The sequence below is a fragment of the Pecten maximus genome, chromosome 8 (assembly GCF_902652985.1).
Source record: "Pecten maximus chromosome 8, xPecMax1.1, whole genome shotgun sequence".
Lineage (NCBI taxonomy): Eukaryota > Metazoa > Mollusca > Bivalvia > Pectinida > Pectinidae > Pecten > Pecten maximus.
The window spans coordinates 11,036,871-11,064,020 of NC_047022.1; the positions used below are offsets into that span (position 1 = coordinate 11,036,871).

Below are 27,150 nucleotides of genomic sequence, written 5' to 3' on the forward strand. Positions count from 1 at the left end.
AAGTGTCATCCGCAAATAATCCAATTTTACTGACAACACAATCAGCAATATCATAAATATATATTAACAACAATAATGGCTCGAGGACCGAGCCTTTTTGAACCCCTGCTTGGACATGGTCAAGGGGTGATTTATAACCTTAAGTGTGAACTCCCTGTTTCCCATGTGATAAAAACATTTTAAACTGCTATAAAAATATGAGATAACCTTTAAAACATGTTTAAATAGTGTAGAAGAGTCAATTATGCCAAATTATTTCAAAAAGTCACAGAATATTAATCTGATTTCGTTATTAACAATTATAAAGTAAATAGACAATAATTGACTTACAGTTAAAACTTTAGGTGTAAAGTCATTCTTATTTGACTGTAACACATTCAATTACATGAACAATAGTCCCATCGAAATGGTCTGTTCCATAGAAATAACAAATTAGATAAGTGTTGGAATATTTTTAAAGACAGTGTCGATTCGCCAAGAAGCTATAACTTGTTACATATTTTAATTCACTGCCATCGAATCCAAATTTTCTTCCTTCAAATATATTGAGATATAATATATCCATTGTTGTTATTCGTGTTAAATTTACTTATAATAGGTAGTTTGTGTCCTGATCTGGTAAATAAGCCCGTTGCTTTTTTCTTACGTATTAATATATTGAAAAAAATACCTCTGTGTGCAGTCATGTAATTCTTTCTTCGATTTCTGAATACGTGCTTCATCAATTCTCTTCCTGGAATATAATACACCGATGGATAAAAGATTCATATTTAATATCAACAAGTAGAACAGGAAAACGTGACTCTAGAATTTGCTTCTAGCATCCTGATCATTAACGCATGACAATTAGCCGTAGCTTGAACCAATACAAACAACAGTCTACAACTTAGGCTTAGAAAGATAACCCAATTGCATTTCACTTTACGGGATTTAATATTTTAGTATATAACCCCAGTTTGAAATATTTGATGCAAAAATAAATTTACATACTTCTGTTCCATACTTTTGATGTGATCCTCCAGTCGTTTGATCGTTTCGGTATATGGTTCTGCCCTGAGGGTTGAGTAAATTGTGACACACTAACTGTGAAACTTATTTAAAAGTCTTATATATTAATTAAAGCATTATATTCAACTGTTGAGTGCATAAATCGTTGGTGTAATGATGACAGTTAAACTTTATATCCAAATACTTTTGAACGGATATTGTATGGTACGTTTATGTCGCACATCAAATCTGATTATTTGAAAAGGATATTTGTTTCCAATTTACCAAAAGTAACACTAATAACATTTGTATGTATAAATAAAAACGAATTACCTCACTACTTGTTCATTTCCAATCAAAACAGTCCCCAGAAGGTTTGCGACGTCATTCAGAGGGGTGTCACTGACTTTGAAAGAAACGTCTTTGATATCGTCAGGATACGGTAGATCTTGGTACTTCTTGCAAAGTCCTGATTTCGCTGCATTAACAATATCTGCCTTACAATCACCTGCCAGAAAACGATCTAGTGCAGAGATATCAGCCTCGATTTCAGTGATCTTGCCCAGCAGTCTGCTTCGATAATGTTCCATCTTCTGTCGGTTGCATGATCGAATTTGACTACATTTTGTTTTAAATTCCGTTACTAATGTGCTTGTTTGCTCGTTAATTTCTTTCCCCCTTGTCTCGATTTCATCGAGGATAGATGACGTAGCCGGATCAAACGCTTCTAAATCGTCTGTCACTCTGTCAACCATTTTTTTCAATGGACCAAGTATTTGTTCCCTGGTATTCGTATTATAGTCATTAATTTTTTTCTTAAATATCCCCAAATGATTCTCAAGTAATTCTACATTATGTTTATTGTGATTCCCAGCACCTGTAATGCACTTTGGGCACGCCAGTTGTTCATCGCATTGGTTTTCGAGACATACAAAAATGGCTTCAGTTGAAGGATGACTTGGGCACTGAGGATCTATCGCACAGCGTACATGTGCTTGAGCCATTCCCGTAGATACCTTCTTTTTTGCGTCGACCTGAAATAAGATGCCATAAATTAAAATATGTAATTCTCATCAGAAAACAAACACAACAGATTTGATATATATTTCCATGTTATATGGATAAATTCTCGTTTATCCCAAACCTATTGTCCTCGAATATTTAAATCATAATCGTATTTTATATGCATTTTTATATAAATATCATTCTTTTAGAATGTTGAACGTTTGATACTTCCAAATTACATTTTGTAAATCTTGCAGGACCGACAAAAAGTGATAGAATTGATGAGATTACATACTCTGCCTGGCTTCAACGTCCGTTCATATCAAGTTCAAACAATCACAAATCTATTAATTTGTAAAATATAAGATGTTTGAAATGTTCTACTTTGTGGTAACTGAGATCTTAGGAAGTGATATAGTCGTCGGTGAAACAATAAAGTACTTGCTCTTTCTATCATCTGTCTTAAGTTACAGCAATACACGTGTTTGGTATGATTGTATACAGAATAGCAGTATTGAGAAACTTCTGTACCATCGTCGAGTGGCCTAATTGTATGTTATCTCATTTCTATTCCATTATTCAGTGTGTGGTTTTGCTTTTTCTTCTTCTGGCCTCTTATACTTGTGCCATACCCTCTTCAGAACTAATGGCAAGCAATTCCAAGAGAGGTGGTGGTGTAGGTAGCTTTGGTGTAGGTGTATAGGGGAAGGGTGGTCATTGATAGCTGAGCGCTTTACCTCTGCATATTCGAGTAATTTTTTAATTCAGTTGCGCTAGAGACGGCTTCTAAATTTAGTATGGAATCCATTTTCAAAATTGAAGAATATTATCTGAAGCAAAATTACTTGCTTTTAATACTAGTGGGTGAAAGAATGAAGTGTAGTGAGGGGCGATAACTCTATTTGAGCATGAAAGACAGATAAATACAAATAAATTCACTTCCTTTAGCATTAATACCTTCACTTGCACCGATTTTCCTCACTTCCACTGAATTTCCTCATTTGCACTTAATTGACACACGCGACATTTATCTAAGTTTAAACATTCATACTGGCCTGAGGAAATTGAAAGTTATGGGGGTTACCAGTGCAATAATTCTCACACAGTCTGCAGTTTTTTGGAATATCACACTTTAATTGATTATGAGACATCAATTCGCATCTATCCAAGCATAAGTTCAGGGTCTCTGGTGTGTTGTTCAATGAGGTAGTCACCATCATACAAATATATACCTCCGATACAGTAATATATTACTGGTACCTCCTATATAATAAGTATTCTCAATATTCTACAGTTTTCTAGAATATGACACTTTAATTGATTATGAGACATCAATATTGGCATCTATCCAAGCATAAGTTCAGGACCTTTTGTCTGTTGTCAGGGTTCTAGTGTGTTGTTCAATGAGGTAGTCACCAACTACTACAAGTAGACCAAGTCTCAAAATGATCTTGCATGACTGAACCATATGTGTGGTGATAAAACCAGCAGAAAAACCAAACTAAGTTCAGCTCAGGAACAAATGCACTTGCAGTATTCTAAGTTTTAAAAATGTCATGCATCATTTGAGGTCAAAATCATCCAGATCAATAAGGGTAAAGTGGTCTTGCCCAAAGACACAACTACAACAGCACATACCAGCCTGATTGTCAGCTTCCCTTTTCTTCTGCAGGATAACTGTTCAAACTTTTCTATACTTTTCTTATAAATATAATATTAACAAACTTGGTGTATTTGGTTTAACGTCCAATTAACAGCCAAGGTCATTTAAGGACGTCCCAGGTTTAGAGGTGGAGGAAAGCGGGAGTACCGGGAGAAACACTACCAGCCTACAGTCAGTACCAGTTAACTTCCTCACATAGGTTTCGAACTAGCAACCCAGAGGTGGAGGGCTAGTGATAAAGTGTTGCGACACCTTAACCACTCGGCCAACTCGGCCCCTCAATAATAAATAATTAATAAACTTTCTTACAGCGGCAATAATACCAAAGAAGTGAAAATTATGGAAAATGTGTTTCTTAATATATAAATGCCTTGAAATTGAGAGAATAGTTATACAAAATGAAAAGAAAACCATATTTTATGCAAAGTCTCAAAAACATTTTAATTAATTTTTTTTTAAAAGTAGAACATAGAGGGTAATTACTTGCGGTCTAAGGCCTCGTTTACAGTAACTGTTTAAACGTTTTTAATTCTTATTTGTCACAGTTGCAATTGTAAAAGATGTGAAAATTAAAGAAAATGGTGTTATCCCAATATCAAAAAAGTTTTATATTAAGAGAATAGTTCTAAAATGTGAAACTAAAACCAGATTCCATGTAAAGTTTCAAAATTCTGAATTTGTTTCTTCAGTACAAAATACAGGGAAATTAACTGCGGTCTTTGGCCAACTATTTAGAACATCCTTAAGCTTCCTAATGTAAATATTTGATTACATGTATAGTGGTGTTGGCCTAAAAAGATATATACACTATTTACATGTACCCTAGTCCCTTTGTTACTGTATTTTACCTGTGTGAAGATGACATTATGAAGAAGACTATTTTGTAGAATTGTTATCATAAAATCATGGTCATTTTTTGAATATATCGAATAATTTTCTATAATATACCTTTAGATAAGTAAACATTAAATTCAAAAGATAAAAAAGAAAAACTACATGGTTCCCCAACATTTAATTTAACTTTGTGAGACACAATAAATACATGATAGTTCAAAAAAATTAAGTATAAATTGGTCAGAATTGGTTTCTTGCACATTGTTTTCTTTGGTATATGTAAGTGAAAGGTTGAAATATGTTGGTATGGTATTAAAGCAAAGATATTTCAAAATTTACCAATTGCTTCCTGTGGGCAGATGACATTTTGAAGAATAACTATCTTACAAAATAGTGATAACAAAATATTGGTAATTATTTAATAACTGATTAAAAAGTTAAGATAAAACAAAAATACAACATGGTTCCACACCCTAAATTAGTTGATTAACTATATATAATGTGATAAAACAGTTGACATAATTTTAGTACAATTTTGTGTGAACAGGTTTCTCGCACATGGTTTCTTTGTCACATGTAAGCAAAGGGTTGGATATGTCAATTATGGAAGTGATGATAAAGCGACTTATAGATACTTGAAAATTTACTAATTCATGAAATTTCAAAGTCAATTATTTTGTAAAATTGTTATAGCTAAAACCTGGTAACTCTTTGATTTTGTCAAATAATTTCCCATCTTATACTTTTTTTGTAATAAGTTGAAATTCACTTAATTTCAAAAGATAAAAGATGCATGACATCTTTCTATACACCAAAAACAACTGAATTTTACTTAATGTGACATAATAATTGACAATATTTTAGCTTCAAATTGTCAGAACGGCTTTTTTGCATGTTGTTTTCTTTGGTGCATAAAAGTGAAAGGTTTAAATATATTTGGAAATTTATTTCATTTTGTATTAATGCAAAAGATGTTATATTTTGTCACTGTCCTAAGAACCATCTCAATAAAGGACAGGTCAGAGACTTCAAAATTTAAAGCATTACTATAGATATTTCATTAAAAATTTGAAAAAAAAATATATTACTGAAAAAGAATTGTTCGGTATACTGCTAGGGTGTACTGTAAGTATATGCATAGTAGTTTCTTGAAAGTTCGTGTCATTGTAAGCTGATATGTATGAGATATGATTCTCGAAATTTCGTGGCTCCTCAACATAAACAAATATCAGCTGATCAAGACATCAAAGCATCAACTAACGACACAGTAATTTCATTAAACAAACAAACAATAAAGAAATTAAATAATTACATATTTAAACGTCGCCTGTCTCTAAAACGTTAATGAACACGTAGCTTTTACACTAGGCCTGCTGCCAGCGCATGTGGGTTAATGTTGCGTCCCGTTTTGTTGCTCATTAGTGTATTCATGTAAAATATACATTGTTGTACATTGTTGCAACTTGTACATTCCAATGACGTCACATTGTTTACAGATCCCGCGTTGTGTCTGCACTGCCTGACACGAAGGCTTCATTCTGTGTTTTTTAATGTTTTTGTTAGTTTTCTGATAATTCAATTGATCAGGTATGATTAAACAACCCCAATCAATATGAGGTGTGATTGTAATTTTAAGTTTAAACCGCATGTTGCGAAAAATACTTCAACTTTCACTTTGTCAGTGCATTCGTGATCGCAGCTTCGATCGGCTGTCATGGCAACGACGAGGACGGTGGTTTCATCACACTGACGAATTTACAAACTTGCATGTGTACAGCCGAAAACTTCTAACTATACTTTATGTCTTTGGAAATCATCTGTAAATAATTAATTGAATTAATTACGATCCATTGCATTCGTTTATTAACGTTTGTTCGTTTCTATATGCCGATTTCGATTCTTAAAACACTGAAGAGTTCCAATATTGGAGAATGAACATTAACACTTGCTCTATGAATCGTCCTAGAGCACCCGACTACCCTAAATCAATACTTATGAAACAGGTACGAGCGTGAAGGTAATTGCATGAGAGCAACGAAAAGTGCTGTACATTCTTACGAAAATGACAAACATCGTCAAAATTACTTAAAAAGTAGTCAATTCATCGGCATGTCTTCAATTAACACCAGTTTATAACGCCGTTATGTAACCATACTTGAATAAATAGAAGAATGTACAGCACTTTTTCTCGGTTTCTTAGCACGATGAATAAGTGTATCATATTTGTTTGTACGACAAAAAACGTTGGTCGGGTGCTCTGGCCATATTTACCGACCAAGTGTTAATGTAGTCCTTCGTGCCGGTCACGTGACCACGCGAGAACACGAGGAACGACGAAAACATCCCGATAAAGACGTTGGACACCTAACATTAAAATCCGATCAAAAAAACAAACAGAACTAACCGGGAAATCATTAAATATTGAATTTATATTAAAACATGATGTTTTTTGTTCTTTTTTAATTATAAATGCAACATTAACCCACATGCGAGTACTGGAACGGAAGCCTACGACTAAGTACGAGTTTAGATTTGTTATCGAACCCTGGTCTGGGTCGACGATGAATACTGATCCTGGAAAGCAACTAATATGGTCATAGTAGAACAACTATAACCTCCAATGTCACATTTAATATGATAGAATATCAAAAAGTCCTGGTCCTGACGGGAAAATGTAATACAACTCACTTAGACTGCAGCTAACGTCTGGAGTTGAACGAGTAAGCGGCGTGAAGTCCCCGGTGTTGTTCCATCCGGAACTCCTCGGGGAATTATTTCAGAGATAATACCCGATGAGTTCAGGATGGCTTTATTTCTATAGTCGTCCTTTATATATGCGGTCAAGCCGACCATTACAAGTGTGTTAATGTTTTCTATTACATATAAACTTCATACGTCAATTTTAACGGACCTGTTGATGTTAATGCAGGCTTTAAAAGACATCATCAAGATGATTAGCGCAAAACAAATATAAACAAATATAAAACCAGTTGATTCGTAATGTCGAGTGGAAAAATACTGAGAAGGTCGAAAAAATAGGCCATTTTCAAAACAATCTTGTAATCGTTCTGCTAAAGATATCGAAAAACTAAACAGACAGTTTTCTTCAGGAAACATTTATCTCTTTGTATGTGCATTGTATATATATATGGACTTTTTTTCTGAATTTTGAGGGCGATTTAAACAGAACCTCTTGGCCAAAATGTCGATTTTGGCATGTTTGACCCAAAATATCTCATAAATATCAATTTCCACAGGGTTACCAGATACATCCAGACCTAGATCGAGTCGAGTTGTACGATGGTTCAAAAAACCATAAAGATTGTATGTGCCATTTTTTCCACCCTCAAATCGCTACAATAGCCAGCAAAATGGGTGAATTAGCCCATACCTTCATTTCGCTCCGCAAGGAGCGATAACTGAGTTATCGCCCCTTACTACACTTCATTCTTTATTTTCTTAAAATCAATTTGTCTGTTATAGAGTTTTGATACTTGTCAACAAAAATGAGTATATAACAAGAATTAAGTTAGAGGAATCAACATCTTGTCTTCGTTATTAGCTTTGCTGGCTAACGTTATTTATGCGCCATTGGCAGTTACAGGAAGACCACCAATAGTCGCTTTACTTAGGATTTAGTGTCAGTACCAGTGGTTTGAATAAATAAATATACATCAATACTCGGACCTCGAACGTAAAACTGTTTGTAAGGAAATTATTTAAAGGGTATAAATCATAAGACTTTTATCGAAAACACACATACAAAAAAAAAAAAAAAATAAATAAATAAAATCACCAGAAAACAGAGCCTGAATCGAAATGTTCTAAAGAGAATCAACACAATTTGGTTGTCCTGTCTAAAATAGGAAAGTTCCAAACGAACGCTTTTGGCTGCTTACTCTGATAACGCCGAGTAAAGGCGTCTTATAAAACAAGTGATATTATGTATTGTTCAAAATAATGTAACATTAATAGTGCATAAAGGAGCTTCAGGAAATAACCATAGAACTCAAGCGTATGAGCAAGTTTACGGATAAATTTATGTTTGCTGTTATTGCGGTCATCAACAGCATTGGCTTACATTACTTTATTATAGGGACCACAGAACTAAATAAGGTATTTAGGTAAGAGACATTTTATGTGTGACAGGGTCAGGTTGGTAATTAAGAGTGTATTTTGGTGAACATTTTGGTGAATTTTTGATGCTAAATTCAATATACGATGGTGGTTCCCATATAAACAAAATTCGAATTGGTAGAATTTTTATTCATTCTATTTACTTGTTTCCTAGATGACAATTTTCAAAATTATGGCTAGCGGACCAGTGTTCAAAACTCTAAGCATGGCAGTGGTAAACGTTAACATTATCGTCTATGAAAAATCATTTGGTTCCGTGGTTGCTATACATATACTGTAAGGTTTCTTGCACCAAATTCCGCAAGCATATACAACGTGAATTAACATATGTATATTTGACGAAACTAATGTACATATACATATTTTTTCTTCTTCAGGATAACCATTAAGATTAATGATATTGTCACTCCGAGGGGCGATTACCAAGCGTTTCGAAGACGTTTTAACTTAAAGTTATATAAAGGAATCTTGCACATGCAGTCAAGCATTATTGGTAAATTTATAAGAATATATCAACAAATGAAACTAGGCTTCAGCCGTTTTGTCCGTATACATTTTCGATAATCCTGAAAATCAAGTAGAGCTGACTAGTATAACTGAAGATTTTATACTCAGTAAACGATGATTTCTGCATAAAATGGTAAAAGATGTTTAAAATATAGTGATGCTCAAAACCTATATAGTAAAACAAGTTTTATGAACATATACATGACCAGGTTAAAAAATACTTGATAAACGTTTTGCAAGCAATGCTTCTATTGTTTTGCGCAGTTTCCCTATACAAACATAGCTTAGGAAAATGTTCAAATTTGTTATTTCATAAGAGTTTTCTCCCCTTCCTCACGCAGAAGACGGTTGTGGAATGTCATCTGTAAAACGCACGCTTTCATTCATATGTTATTTCATGAAATATCCTATCCAGGGACTTCAACTATTCTCAATATACGAACAGGGGGATGAAACCTAGCTCCGGAGTGGGGCCTGAGACATAACATATTTAGTTTCTTTATCCAAACTACATGTTTTATCTCAGCAAAAACAAATTATCATTGAGATTGAATAGTGCTACAGTGACTCATTTATTATGTGCATCATTGCCATCAAATATGTGTCTGACTGTCTGGCTCCTATCCCTCATCCCTCATATGGCAATTTTATTGTGTGCGTATATTAAGTTACTCACCCGTGACTAAAGAATATGTATGTGCGTTTAGCGGTTATATAACTGATCGGGTAAATACAAAAATGTATGTCAATACGGTATTATAATGACAATTCACATATGCACAGGGAAATATCATACTGTTCCTCTCCAAAATAATAACCGTATAGTTATGTCTCCAGCGCTCAACGTATACTCAATTCCATTCAATATTTAATGTATCCTTTGTTATGTGGATGGAGATCAGATTACAGATAAAAATAATATAATGTGGACAATGGTACAGATTTAAAAGGACAGTAACTCGTATGCTGAGCTTGTGCTATTGTAAGATGTATTCTCCTTGTTCAAATGATGTCAATGAAAATGACCCGAGACATTTGAAAATAATACAAACTTTTGTTACATGTATTTGTAATTTTGTATGTCGCAGAAATATCACTCATCTCTGTTTGCTATAAATCATATATATTCAATAGTATTTTTAGTCATTCTCATGGTTATATGCATGATTTGTTCAAGTCCATAATCAAGTAACCTAACAACCTTTATTTGAATTTCCATCATCGTGCATACTGGTGTCTCTGCTTAAGTTCTGCATACTATTTTTCACGCTTCAGATGATTATGTATTACAATAACATTTTAAATTAGATCAAAACTAAACATAAAAGAATCTGACTGGTAATAACCTAAAGAATAGCATGATCTTTGTGTTAGACACTGGTCAATTGCACTTGCCTAAGTGTCCGTCATACGCATGGTTATTCAAATACTGATATTGTCTTTCCTTTTACAATTTACAACAGAGCAGTCCAAAATAGTATGATTGAGGATATTGTACAAAGAAATGGATGTGTTACGCACCCTTATATAAAGATAGAGATAAAGATATTTTACTTTTAATATTAAAATTATATCGTAACGAGAGAGCTTCACAACATGGAACCAGGTGTATCAGGAAGACCATGTTGGAACAAGGCAACACAAATTTCTTTCCTTTTTTTCCACTGATATTTGAAATTCGTTCTTGATATGAGTATACAAAATCAAAATTTGAAATAATATCCAGTTTGCAATACTTTTCATAATGGCTTAATTACTGTATAGGTATGGTAAGCTATCTCAGATGCTGCCACAGTCGCAAAGACAAAAAAAATCACACAAAATATATAAATGTAAAGAGCATAGCATATTGATATTAAATGCCAACAGCCCAATCAAAACTAGACCAAGAAATAGAGTATTTGAAACCCCCTCAGTATTAGATTATTGATACAGAGAAAGCAGAAATTACCAATGTCTCTGTACATGAAATTTAAGTTTCAAACTACAACCATCCATACATAATGTTGCAGACTTTGTGTGTTCTGTTAACTGTTATATTGGTAATTGTAACAAAGATACATGATTTTTTTCATTCTATTTTTAAAAAGTCCACTACGACCATATCAAGAAATATTGTCAACATTCTCATCAATCTTCAACATAGGATCTCTTTCAAGTTAGCGCACTTTTATTTTTTTAACTAATCATCACTTGGTCATAAGCTTTCATCATTTGATATCCCAATTCAATATTTCTATTCAGTTTGAGTTGTTGGACGTTTCCGCGGAGCATACTTCGAATAAATTACTTACTGAGATGTTTTCAGCTTTAACTATATTTATTTATCTTATGACAATGTGCAAAGTTTGATATGTTTATGTTGTCGAAATTTATGATCCTATTCAACACCGTATTGCTTTGATGTTGTTTTTAATAAAAACAATAGCCGGAAATATAAAGGGGTATCCCGTCAATGGATATATCGAGGCTCTAATAACAAAAACTAAATGTGAATATTTTCTCCACTAGTAAAAGCTATGAACTTTACCACAATACAACACTCAAGGTCCAAACATAACCCAACGTTCTTAGAAATTTAAAGAAATGTAGCTTCGACCAGAAGTAAGAAAAAATTGTCGCTTCAAAGACTTACAAAAAAAAAAAAAATAAATAAAAAATGACCGACCCGGCTCCCTGTGGTAACGAAATGTAATAGGTTCTTGAAAATGAGGAGACAAGATGATACCAATAGTCATAAAAAGTTGTAAAATTATCGTCTACGTCATGAACGGATGGAAGGGAGCGTAGAAGGCCGCGAGTAGAATCGAACGAGTATTTGCCATTACCTGTGATCTTGGGGTAGTCGACAGCCACGTAATGATGTTATGCTCAAAGTTAAATTAAGTACCATGCTGACATTTGATTTAAGCTACATTTTATCTCATCGAACCAAAATACATCATTATCATTATTGATATGCATGACACAGGATTTTTTTTTACACGGACGCGTGTCTATTCCCTATGGGGTTCATATTGTTGTGAAAGTAGTTGATTGGCAAATTGGAAATGGTTGAGCCAGCAGATCGCCCCTAGAACAATAACGTGTCAATGCCTTCTTACACTAAGAAAAGTGTTGGTGTGTTTACCGGGTCCCAAAAACCTATGGTTTGGCTAAACATTATTGCAGACTATAATGGTTTGGTAAGGAGGATCCTCCAAACGGTTGATGCCTTGTGGTCCATTGCGATTCTACCATTTGGGAAACATTAGTTTGATTGGAAATGAAAGTAAGATTATCGGTCTATATTGTCTGTGACTGATTGACGGAAAGATGCTGATTGTCTTCCTTCTCCATGCGGTGGTCGGTCCTTAAGAATGCCGATGGCATGGTTTGGACGTGTATGCCGCAGCCAGTTTTGTCGTATTGGAGGTCATATATATGATGACGTTGTTCACTATATAATGGAGGGTCCGCTGACATTATGCCAGATAGCATGAAGGCTACATCTATCGGTGTTGTATGGTGGTCAATTCCATGCCTGGCGAAGGCAATGTCACACCTTTTCGACACACCGGCGACCTCAGTTATGTAACTTACTCCTAGTCTGATGTATGGCTTATATATTTGGAATGATTTGGCTCAATTGTTTGGGTTTTTTTTTTCATTGGGACTTTTGGTTGCGAAAGCTACATTGACCCTTTCATTGCTGACGTTATTTTGGCGCACGGAGTCCTTTTCGAATGCTGTAACGTCTTATCTTTCTGCGAAAGATGGATATTAATTTTGTCCTGCCATAAGGTCAAAGGTTGAGCTGACCGTTCAAACTCAGGTTCAGTTGTTGTTTTGTTTGTTTGTATGCTAAGATAATTTTCTAATATTAAAACTGTCACTTCTTTCCGAAGGAGATGTTCGGTGGTGCGTGACTACAATCACCGTAGTATATGTTGCTATTTTACCTGGCCTCCATTAATATTTTGAAACGTGAATGTATTTACTCGCCAATGAGGAAATTACGAAGTGTATAGCCAGAGACTGAATTCCTGACTTTTCAGCTCAGTGCAATGTTAAGTACAATTCAAATAAATATCTATTTGCGCTACATTAACGCAACGTTGGAAATATTGCACTTGCACTGACAAATCATATGTGTGCAGTGATATCATATAAACGAATATCCACAGTAGCTTTGAAAGTTCTCATCGAAATATAACTTGTAGCATCAAGTATATATTTTCTGTGTTTTGATATTAACAGGGTTGTTTTTCAAGATACACCCTTTTTGGTACCAAAATAAAGTAAAATGTAGCCTGTTTTAATGTATTCAAATACAGACGAAAAATACCGGTTCTCAGTCAAAACGTAAAAATGCTTGATATTTCTTTATAAAACAGACATTTCATCAAATTCCGTTTCTTAAATTGAAATCTTTTTGAAGATAAAATAACATCAAACTTTTGGAATTATTGCATTTGTTCACTAACAGTCTCAATATTTTATTATTTTGGTATTTATAATAGAACATTAAGGACACCACCATGTCCTATCTCTCGTTTGTTTGCATATATGTCTGGCTACATTGTGTAGCTAAAACAGTGCGACTGTTTGATATACATTTGTATACTATGAACCAGAACATACTTGTTTCTATTTTTGAATTACCTCGCGATTAAATTAACTAGGTATACAGGGAAAGTTATACACCTATATAATAAACACGTTATTACCCTGAAATTAAAAGGGGAAAAGGGGGAAACATATCATAAAAAAGAGCCGTATATGTTAGATAATCTTTTGTACAAGACAATACAATTCAAAATAAACAATTTGAAGAATAAAATAAATCTATATATGAAGATTAGTGTTGCAACCCATTATGTAGTTCATTAGTGCATTCACGAAAAATGTATATTGTTGCACTATTTTTTTTTGCGCTCGATTAAAAATTGCCCCGACATGCTGACATACATAATTTGTAATATTGAACAAAGGCTAATTGCAATCATGCAATTTATTATACGGGGAAATGTTGCGCCGTGAATGCTTTCTGACGTGGTATCAATGCTGCACGTATCACAGGTAACGTGGTCCCTCTGAAGGAACGTTAAATGTATGCATTGTAAACTTCTCCAAAACCGTCAGGATAATGGACACATTGCCTCTATAATGAGTGATTAACCCGAGGAAGTAGCCATTTCAGCCATGCGTATTTATAGATATACTGCTCTGCTAAATTACAACAACGAGCAACTTTTCATGTATATTGTTGATTCAAATCATTTCTCAAATTGTTCAAACTTAAAACGAAATTCAGATGTAAGTGAACTACACACAGTAAAATCATGTATCGATAATAGGGCGATTCATGTTAGTATGTTTAGCTGCAAAATTGTGAAGTGGAAAAAAATCGATTATCTATCTGATACCTTCAATTACCAAAATATATCATACACCCAGACAATCCGCAGCTTTCATTCGGTTGATGTAGTCAGTTAAAGTTATCATAGATCATATGTGTTCTTGCACACATATATATAGCTTTATATTTTGGTCATTATCTAAATGTCTGTTTAACTACTTCATTTGTCTATTTTGAAATATTTTACTTTTGTTCAGTATTCAAACAAAAGCTCACAAGATTTTAAAATTAATGATTTTGACGTGCTGATATATAAATAACACAAAAGCCTTTTATATATAAAAACCTTTTGCATTTAGCCTTCTTTAAATGCGAACGTGAAGTGTTCAATGCATACCAACGATAGCTATTCAGTTTAAGATAAATTCGAATTGGTCGAACAAAAAAGGAATGAATGATGAACGGAATATGCCAAGTAAAAACTTCGATTCTGAATCACCATGTAAATTTTCTTATAGTTTATATGGTGTTTCATTATCATATAATTGAATTTCTTTACCATACGTATTCCTTTCAAACTGTCATTTATTAACAGCGGGGAGGAAAATGGTAGTTTGTACAATTGAATTCTTCGTTTGTGTCTTTTTTTAAAGAAAAAAACCTCAAACATTCAAGAGACGGAAGCAAACTAAATCAATGCATCTACAAACTTGCAACTTTACCATAAACTATATATCGGTCTTAAAACTAACTAGGAATCTTATAGAGGATATTGAATTGTTTCTCGTTTGATATATACTTAAAAACAAAATTCAACGCAGTTTAAGCAGCATTTTCTGCTGTTATAGGAGAATTTGTGCATGAATAGCCAACGTAAAGTGAGTATTTTGTCAAAAACTAGTCTAGAAATACTCCAAATAACCAATCGACCTACCGTCTTTGTTTTGGTTGTACCGAATAATATGTTTACCTGTATAACAAGATATTGCGTGACTTATAATCCTCGTCTACTGAAATACATACACGTACATAGAATGTTCACTTGGGTAAAAATCATTACTGTCTATTCAGTCTGTATTTTACTTCCTGTTTATCTACATTCCCCTTGTTATATATAACAAGCTACACTTAATACGTTATCAAATAAATATAAAACAAGTATATCGTCAGATCAATGTCTAAAGCGGCATCTTGTACTAAACACTATGTAACACTTACCTTAGAACCTTAAAAGTAACTGATGTAAACAAATTCGTCGGTGCGTGTATCACCTCAAAGTAGGGTACCTGTAATAAAATCGATAATGCGTCCCGTCTACGGCTGTTTAGTTAACATGTGTAATGCGTTAGCTCTTCATTGAGTAACATGATCTTTTAAAATTCACTACACACATGTTGGATGTGTGTATATACACAAGGTTATCGTTTCAGGTCTGTTTTGTTGTGATAACCAGTCAGCGACACATTGTTACAATGTCTTCTCGGTTGTCGTTTTCATAGACATAGCTAGTCTTTTTCTGCAAATATGGTTGTTTTATTTACTATTTTTTTCTTTTATATTACCAATCTGTCAAATGCTTAAATTTCATTGAAGACTATTCAATATGAGTAGTTTCAAAATTAGAGAAAAAACTCATTAGTGGTTATATTGATTTCTTAATTAAGGTATCGAGATTTTTTTTTTTTATTGTAAGAAACATAAAAAAGATGGATGATAAAGTTGAAAGGATTTGATTCTTAGGACTCCTTATCGGATCAATCAGTCACCCTTACACATGAAAACATCTCCGTACCTAACATACAGGGGATGTCACCTATAATTAAAACGCAATATACAGATTGTTAAAGATGATAAATCGATATCGATATATCAACATCTATCAAAGTTACGCCTGCTTCATCTTGTATAAAAAATACTAGTAATAAACCGCCTTAATCGGACACCTTTGTGAACTCACAATATAGCGGGTTTGTAGAGTTCCGGATTGTGGAGGATCTGCTTCTACGTCGTTGTTGACGGCAAAGAAGTAAATTAAAGTTGATTATATTAAATTTGGATTTAAATATGTGAACTTTTAATTTTGAGTTTAAGTAAGTATCAATGTGTATTAATTGTATGGTTTTCTATTATTTTATTACACAAGATTAACAGGGTTTCTCCTTTGTTACAATACACAACACCAAATTTAGGTCGGCATTGATGTCGATATAATTAAGAGGGAATGTAAACGGTGTACCCTTTTTGCTACTGATAGTGTTAGATAACAGTTGTTCTCGCTGCTTAACTACTTCAGATATGACCTCTGAACAAGTCTATATTTTCTCGGTCTCGTCATCAGATTTCATCAAGACTAAAAAAAAAAACATGCTAAAATAACGACTGAATTGAAGACCTCAATGCTTTTGAATTGCTTCCTTTATCAAAAGTGTAGGTAAATTAATTAAATAAGTTAAGCATACATACATGTTGGTACTGTATGACATCGCCTTGCAATAGAGACGTTCAGAAAAAAATGTCTGAAGATTTAATCAAAACCATTACTGTAAAGAATGGTCAGTGAACGACTGTCAAAATTCCAGACAGTCTAGAACAATCTTATATAAGATTTGACAGAGCTGATCAGAAAACAAAAAATTATGAGACATGCATCAAAAACGACTGATACAAAATCGAAACGGTAAATATGACGAAGATGGAAGGAGGAAATGTAAAAATGAAAACAAAATATGTTTGCATAGATGACAAGATACATAATTAACACCGATGAGATTAATCAATATGCGAAAAAATAACCTTGTTGTATACATGCTGTTTTATGAAATAGCATATCCATGGATCTCAACTATTCTCAATATACGAACAATTGAATGAGACACAGCTCAAGACTGGAACTTGAGGCAAATCATGTTTATTTTTCTTCAAAGCTACTATGAACTCAGATTAAGCGATATGAAATTGAGATTGAACGGTTAAAAATAACACTTTTTATTTTGTAGAATTACTTTCAAATATTTGAAACAGATGATGTTTTATTTATCAGAGAAAACAGGGTATATCGGATATATGTTTGCCTGTCTGGGTTCTCTCCCCATATTTTAATGTGTGCGTATATTTAGTTACTCACCTATGACTACAGAAACGAATAACTGGTGTGTCCGTGATAGCAATGATTGAATAAATACACAATTTATATCAATATTATTTTAGCCATTAACATATGACTAAGGAGACTAGCTCATGTGTCTCACTAAAGTAATAACGATAAAGGTATATATTCAGCGTTAAACGAACACTCAGTCCGCTCAACCTGTAAATCCTTTGTTATGTGAATAGAGATCAGATTACAGATAAAAGCACCGTGGTATGTACACTTATGCAGATTTAAAAGGACGGTGAAACATACACGTGTTTGTGCTATTACAAGTTCTAGCCTCTTCTTTCAAATGTGTCAATGGAAATGACCCGAAACATTTGAAAATATTTTTGTTCATAATACAGGCATTTGCACTATGTATTTTCAATATACTAATGATTATAAACAAATAAAATCCCATCAAATACCGTTGTATATACCATATACTTGAATATAACCTAATGTCACTCTTCTCTTTTTACTATGAATAAATAGTATTTTCAGATATATTCAAAAGGCAGCTTGTGCCAAGTAATTTATCTATTAATTTCCATTGTCTTATGTCATGATTTTGCAAATAACGTAAATCTTCCTTAAATAAGTAACCTTACGTCATTTCTACCTATATCCACCAACCTGCATTTTGTTATCACTGTTTAGTAGTGCATGCTAACTTACATAGCTCAGATGGCTATGTTTTACAGTTGCATTTTAAATCAGATCAATACTAAAAACAGACGAATCATTTGAAATAATATAAAGCAAACATAATTGATCTTTGTGTTAGAGTATGACTATTTTATCAAATATGTTATATTTGCAATGAATTTTCATTTTTTTTTTTTTTTTACAATTTCACCATAAATAAGTTCAAATGGATCTTCGCCAAATAGATGTGTTACGCATCCCATCAAAACTTAGCCTTATAACTGGTTGACATATAACAGATGTATTTTTGTGATTGAAATCGTTCGAGTGTGCTTTGTAACACGAAACTAAGTGTATCGGGAAGGTGAGTTTCGAGCAAGTCTCAAACATTGATTATCTTCAATAACGGATTGTTTTAAAGCCTTAGAAGAAAAAATAGGCTTAAGCGTGCTCAAAACTTGGAATCTTCTGTTAAGTTTTGCAGCCAACCCCATGATTACAATCTCTAAGATCTTCAAATGCGCGTTCAATCATTATTCCAAGATAGTAATTTGTGTTTTCTAAGAGTTAATTACCGGAATATCTTACTAACATTTGCGGTAGTATAAGCGTTATCTCCAATGGGTGTTTGGTTATATGAACTCAACCTTAAAAGTAGTTACATATATATCAGTTTATCTATACAAGTACAGCTCAAGTCAAAGAAATTGGTGAATCACGGTCGAAAAGGACAGAAATCCACACAAAAGATCTTACACCGGGTATTATTGTATCAGTATAGTATTGTAACATATCAGCAGATGATAACAAACGTCTCTACCATTTTTTTTTTAAATACAATGAACCCTACTGTACATATTATTACAGATTTTATATGTTGTAACAACTTTGGTGATACTTAGTACTTTTCACCTGTAATAATTTTGGATATTGTAATAGACTTTAACGTATATTGGTGACATAAGTAGCAATTAAAACGTGTTATAATCATAGTTTTGTATATTAAACACAATATTCATGATTATATAAAAGCCTTTTTCGGCCACTCATTTAACTGAAAAATAGTGCATATCACGTTATTGTATATAAATTATATAAAATATTAGATGCAACTTGTTGTTCAGCAACTAAAACTAAAACTAAAACGACCACTGGCCCAAAAACTTAATAATTTTTGTCGAAAACTACACATATTTATACAATAATATTTACATTTGAATAGCAAAGCCGTGATATAAACAAACTAAACAAATTTGCAGTCTATGAGAGTATAACTGACACCCAAATCGTGACACCATTCTATGCATAACTGACACCCAAATCGTGCATTCAGGTGTTATTCATACGCGATATCATTGCTCATCATGCTATCGGATAGAGTACGAGACCAGAAAACAAATTCTTAAAATGTAAAACGAAAATAAAGGTAAGAATGGTTAACAATCACGAAAATGGAAATAAAACAAGATTTGATAAACACGTATGTTGACAGATATTTGTTCCGGGTCCAAAGTGGAAAATCATTACACACAACATTGTTTGCGCGTCACCGCCATCCAGTGTTTGAATGACAAAACATTTGAAACCCGACACATCATGTTTAGGTTAAATCATAAGAACGAGGCTTCTCTCCGGTCGTACAATAGAACAGTTTCTTCTTCACAAAAGAAAGCATAAGGTGGTGCATTATCGTGTCTAACGTATCCTAAACTTGAAACAGCCATGGTACCCGTCACAAGCAACGTTGTCGCTGAAGTTCGTCTAACTCTAGCGTCTAACGCCACTGCCACTTCTCTCATTGGTCGTATCCATGACACCGGTGCTACTGTAGCTACTATAAACTGTAATCAGGTTTCCATGCAATCACAGAGCATGTTTACATCTGGTTTTTGGCGAATTCCACTTTCTCCCACTGCACATTCAACTTTCATAGCCTAAACTCTGTTAGCTGTCAGCCGTTGCGTGCGCGTGGTGACGGGTGAAATTTCCATCCGCATAATTGTTCCGGATGGTAAATTTAAAAAAAAAATCAATCCGAAATCGCTAACAAACTGAATAATTCATCCGCATATTTTGAAATACTGACTACCAATATTACTGATATTGTTAATAAAATATCTGACGATGTTTTCAGTATTTTTTTAATTATTTCCACGCACTATTTTTTTTTTTTTTTTTTTGCCAATCAGCACGTGAATCACAATAGGCTGTTCAATTTGTTGACCTCTGACAATGGAAACGTCGGTAAAAGAAAGATTATAAATTATAAAGAAAATTAAAGTTGAAATCGAAAAGAAACTAATATAGAAAACGTAGATATAAGCATTAAACTGTCTTTTTATGGATCATATGGTCTATATAGATGCCAGAGCTTTGCAGACAATCATTTCATAATGCTTAATGATAAGGAAACGATTACATCATCTATGACATATACTATGACACTTCTCAATTTCACTCTGCCTATTTCCCAGAGGACAAATTACGTTCGGACAAATGTGATATTAGGTCGATACAATAAGAGATTTGACAGAACTGATCAGAAAACACAATATTATGAGACATGCATAAGACACGACAGATACAAAATCGAATAGGTAAATATGACGAAGATATAAGGAGGCAATGCATAGATGACAAGATGCATACACCAATGAGATTAAATAATATGCGAGAAAATTAACCTTGTTGTTATACATCCTGTTTTATGAAAAATCCACGGATCTTAACTATTCTCAATATAAGAACAATTAAATGAGACACAGCTCAAGACTGGAACTTGAGACAAATCATGTTTATTTTTCTTTAAAACTACTATGAGCTCAGAATATGCAATAGGAAATTGAGATTAAATGGAGAAAACAGGGTATATCGGATAAATGTCTGACTGTCTGGGTTATCTCCCCATATTTTAATGTGTGCATATATATTCATTTTCTCACCTATGACTACAGAAACGAATAGTTTGTGTTCCGGTGATAGCAACGATTTAATAAATACACAATGTATATCAATATTATTGTGAACACTAACATATGACTTAGGAGACTAGCTCATGTGTCTCACTAAAGTAATAACGATATAGGTATTTCTTCAGCGTTAAACGAACACTCAGTCCGCTCAACCTGTAAATCCTTTGTTATGTGAATAGAGATCAGATTACAGATAAAAGCACCGTAGTGTGTACACTGGTGAGAATTTAAAGGATGGTGAAACATATAATGTGTTTGTGCTATTACAAGTTCTAGTCTCTTCTTTCAAATGTGTGTCAATGGCAATGACCCGCAACATTTGAAAATCGTTTTTTTTCTTCATAATACAGACATTAGTACTGTGTATTTTCAATACAATATTGAATACAAACAAATGCAATCCCTTCAAATGCCATTGTATATACAATTTACTTTAATATCACTTAATGTCACTCTTCTCTGTTAACTATTAATAAATTGTACTCTCAGATATATTCAATAGGCAGTGTATGCAAAGTACAATATTTTTTTCATTTTTATGGTCATATGTCATGATTTTTTTTGTCTGGTTTTGCAAATAACGTAAACCTTCCTGCAATAAGTAACCTTACGCTATTTCTACCCATATCCACCAACCTGCATTTTGTTATCACTGTTTAGTTGTACATGCTAATTTCTATAGCTCAGATGTTTATGTAATACAGTTTCATTTTAAATCAGATCAATGCTAAAAACAGACGAACCTAACTAGTAATAATATAAATCAAACATAACTGATCTTTGTGTGAGAGCATGGCTATGTTGTAAATTATGCGATATTTGCAATGAATTTTCATTTTTGAACAATTTCACTATGGATAAGTACAAACGAATCTGAGACAAATAGATGTTTTTTTTGTTTTTGTTTTGTTTTTGTTTTTTTATTAATGAAATCAGTTCGTAACGAATGTGCTTTATAACATGAAACTATGTGTATCGGCAGGTCAGTTTCGAGCTTGTCACATGCAATGATTATCATAAATAAAGGAGTGTTTTTAAACTCAAGAAATAAATTAGGCCTTAGCGTGCTCATAACTTGGAATCTTCTGTTAAGTTTTGTAGTCAGCCCCGTGTTTACACTCTCTAAGATCTTCAAATGTACGTTCAGTCAGTATTCCAAAATAGTGTTTTGTGTTTTCTAATATGTCATTACCAGAATGTCTTACTAACATTTTCAGCAGTATAAGCGTTATTTCCAATGAACTCAACCTTAAGACCTTTAACAGATTATAAAAACATATATTTTGTAAACACGTTGATATTAAAACGCCATCCTATGTATCTACCACAATGCCCCCCATGTTTGATGTTAATACCCGAGTGTTCCAAATTAAAGCATTGCCGTACATTTCTAATGGATAGATAAACGATCGAAATTATTGGGCCACAGTGTCGGGCCATGTACGAATGGGCTATCATTGCTTCCCCTACTCTCAAACAAATTCTAAATGAAACAGTAATGAAATAACAAAAAATGGCTTTTCCACAAATGCTGCATTGTCATTTTCACAATTCAAAACAGTACAATAGAGCCTCTGCTTTAAATATATTACTGTTAATGAGTAGTAACATATATGTATATATCAGTTTATTTATACAACATAACACAGCTCACATCATTCGCGGTCGAAAAGACCAGAAATCCACACAAACTATCTGAATGTGAATAGCATGCATATGACAGGTTTGTATTTAGAAGTCGAAAGCCCAATTTAAACTAGAACTGGCCATCTAGTATGGGAACGGCGCCAGATATTATTGTATCAGTATGGTATTGTTACATGTAAGCCGATACTAACAAACGTTTATGTATGTTTTTATTTAAATATAGCGAACACTATATATAAATACAGTTTTTATGTGTTTTACCAGCTTAGGTGATAATTCGCACCTGCAACAATGTTCGATGTTGTATCAAACTTTAACGTATACAAGTCATTGGTGACATAAGTAACCATTAAAACATATTAGAATCATAGTATTGTATTTTCAAACATCAAATTCATGGTTATAAAAAAGCCTTTTTGGACCTCTCTTTTAAATGAATGATAGTGCATATCACGTTATTGTATTTGAAATATATAAATCAATAGTTATAGATTGTTGTGCATCAACTAATGCTTGTCTAAAAAAAACGATTACGGCCCCAAAAACTTGATAATCCGTGTCGAAAACTTCACATATTATGCGATATGATAAGGATACGCCTACACTATGTATTGTATATATAATAACACTTCTCATTTTCAATCTGCCTATTTAACAGAGGACACAGTACTTTCGGACAAACGTGATATCAGGTCGAGATATATAGTGTACGCAAATTCTGAAGACGTCCGGATAGAGAATTAATATATAAAATTCCCTCAATTATGAATCAGTTTATATTAGTTTGACAATTACCTTATAGGCCCTGTAATTTGCTAATGCAATATTAACATTAATTGTTGATAGATAACTGAAGTTTGCTGTCACCACATCTGTCCTTTTTTATAGTAGTACATGCGCTTATTCTCGAACTGACAAAGTTATGTAGATGAATATTTGTTAGCAACCTCCCTGTTACTATAGTAAACAACATATGCAACCAGCCCGCTTCCGGGTACAGATCTTCATTCAAGGTAAGTTTTTTTTTCATTGATTTGTTTTAATTGACGTACAGTTTATAATACAGACTCTACGCATTGCTTGATTAATGCCGTTACATATATTCATGGTATTTTGTTCAGTACCTTCCTACCCTATTTTGGCCAAGATGAAAGATTGTTTGAATCTACTTATATATAATTATTTGGTACATCGGAATCATCATAGGGAATGGAGATATGTAGGGTTTATGAATACCGTGTTAGGCTTTTTTCTCTTCCCTACGTTGGCCCAACGATGTAGTTTAATAATTTGAAAGGCGTTCATTTATTGAAATGTATTAACTCTTGAGGACTAATGCTATTAATTTGCTGATCCAAAATTGCAATCTGGGTGAAAGTTGGCCGGTTTAAAACGTTTTATACCATCATCAAACGAATGCCAGCGACGCAAGATTTGCATAGGTAATATATATATATATAAATTCCTTATTTCATCTTAAAATTACTATTATGACCAGTTAAAACAAGGAAGGAAACATGTTGGTAAAATTCTCGCAAATCTTAGGATCTCTTTTGTCTCGACATCATGCTATCGTTTAAAATTAATCATCACTTGGTAAAAAGATTTCATCATTTTATACCTAGATAACTTTTTTGATATTTGTGCAGACCATGCGTAAGATACATTGGGCATTCAAATAATGTTTTAATTATCAGATACATGGCAATGTGAAGTGGTGTATCTTTATGCTTTCGCAATTTATGAAGGTAGATATCTGCATGAATGTAATATAGAAAAAAAAATAAGGGGATCTTAATAGATGGAATGATATACTTGACACGCATAGTATAAGCTTATATTATATATCATCATGTAAATCCCTACGCTGTATATTATGTTTTATAATTAAACAAATGAATGTTTTACCAGAGAAAGCTGTCAGTTATTAACAGCGTGGAGGAGTACGGGCATTTGTGCAAATTTATATATTTGCGTGATTACTATATCAAGACTCTTCTAGAATGTAAACTCTACATTGAATTGCATTTAATGTATTATATTCACTTTGCTTCGCTATTTATTACAGATAGATGGCAAACATATATTTTTTATGGTGTATTATACAAATAGAACTCGTGTGCAAATTGTTTTTAAGGTATATGTGTTTTTCCATCAGTCTAAATAAAGTGAAAACTACTTTTGTCCTGATCTACAAAACAATATCAGATTATACGTATAAGTGTCATTTCCATTTGTTTATATCACGTGTCTGCGAAAATATCTAAGACTTTTTACATAATGTTTTTGGTGTGATCAATAGTTCAGTTATCCACAATATGTTGATTTTATATCGTCATCCATACCTATATTATGATTCATACAAATAGAAAATTGCCATTCAGTAAAAACACATCAAAATGATGTAAATACAAATAAAAGTTTACACTTTAGCTGTTAAAACAACCTAGAAGTAATTCCTATAAACTATTGACTTTTTGAACTTTAAACATTAAATATTTTCTTATAGCGTTCCACTAAAGTAATCTGACGACGAAGTTTCTGAGGATAAAGTTTGTTAATGACACAGTTAATTAAAAAGAATATCTGGAATGAAGAGGAGGGGAATTAAGCTGATCACTATAAAAATGATCTTACGTCAACTTTGCTTGTTTGATCAAAGTTTTAAACGTTTTATCCAAATACAATACAGATATTGTTATGACCACCGTCCAGATTTTAGTACAGGTAGAGTCCAATTTTAAACAGTTCACTGTCCTTTACCTTAATATATATTGGTTATGGAATATCATAGGCCTTACATTTACATATAGTTTGATTATCAACAGTTAGGTCAATGGATTATTTGGATGAATGCTGCATTTGTCAGTACTTGAGGAGGAATTATTACACCAAAAAAAAAAAAAAAAGGAATGTAAAATTGGAGAAAGTAGAAATATGGTAAAAGAAAAGTAAAAGGGGAACTAAAAAAGATGCAAAACATAACGCAAACAATCGCCACATAGACTATTCATCAACAAAAAATAACTACTTCTTTTATGAACAGAAATAAGACCAATCGGGATTCAAAATTGTTACACTTATACCTTTGTTCATAAACGTAACAAATTAACCTTCATTTCAGATTCGCACTTATTTGAGGTCTAGGGTAGCATGCTAAAAGGTTTATATACGGATACATGTGTGCAATATATCGTCAATCCAGGGTCAACGCAACAGGTGCCCCTGAAGGGATAATTTATTTTGGTCTTAAAAGCAATCATCAGTAGTATATGTACTCAATAGTATTACTTTCTTACTTTTATCTATATATTCATGTATTGTGTTATTGTTTCCTTCTTCATCGTGATAATCGGATAACTGTTGATGTGGATAAATTGTATATGCACTTTTGTATCAGGCGGTGTATTCGCTGTGGGCCCTGTTATATCTTTAAAACATACTGTCATTGTCTGATTTTTTCTGTTAAGCCAGTCATATTTAGTCACCTATCTAAATATATCTTAGTTGACGTCTAGATGTAGTAAGCATTTTTGTTTGTACGGGTAAACAAGGTAAGGGGTCGAAATTAGTATTAAACAATATATCACTGTAACAAGACATTTCGATACTTATAATCAGCGTCTACTAAAACATACAAGTATTTCTAAAGTTTACTTCGGTAAAGAGTTAATGTCCACCTAGTCTGTATTTTACTTCCTGTTAATTACCACCCCCTTGTTTCGTATACACAATTAACGTTTGAAATGCGTTATAAAATGGATATAAAACATATATATCATGAGTTCAAAGTCTACAGTCATGTCTTATGATGATAATACAAAACTCAACACTTACCTTAGAACCGTAGAAGTGTCTGATGTTAACGAATGATTCGTCGTTGTGTATATCACTTCCAAGTATGTACCTGCTAATATGTCGATATTACGACCAGTCTACTGTATGTGCTTCACAATCACAAAAGTTATATTTAGTTCTGCATTGAGTAACGTGATCTTTTTAAATGTACTACATATGTCGGTTGTGTGCATATTAACAATACCATCGGTCCAGACCTTTAAATGTGTTAAGCTGTATCCAGTCATAAACATACTATTATGATATCTCCTCCGTTATCGATTTCATGTTTTATCGACAAATAGTGTATTTCCGATTTAATATCTTTCTTCTGTTTCAATTATCTATGAAATTGCATTTTTTTTCTTTCATTGCAATTCTCAACAGATTGTTTCATAGTTAGAGCAGAACTAATACCGTATAGCTAGAAATTTCTGCG

The 27,150-nt window shown here is 33.1% G+C and overlaps 1 protein-coding gene across 1 annotated transcript in view; it reads right to left on the reverse strand.

The window, feature by feature from the left end:
• Positions 1–26,786, reverse strand: part of LOC117332114 — a 35,881-nt gene extending 9,095 nt beyond the window's left edge. The window contains exons 1-4 of the mRNA XM_033890998.1: positions 26,712–26,786; positions 1,321–2,021; positions 991–1,053; positions 671–733 (exon numbers count right to left, since the gene is read on the reverse strand). Coding sequence (XP_033746889.1) covers positions 671–733; positions 991–1,053; positions 1,321–1,991 — 797 coding nt within the window. The 5' untranslated portion in view covers positions 1,992–2,021; positions 26,712–26,786. The remainder of the gene's footprint in view (positions 1–670; positions 734–990; positions 1,054–1,320; positions 2,022–26,711) is intronic.
• Positions 26,787–27,150: the final 364 nt, after the last annotated feature.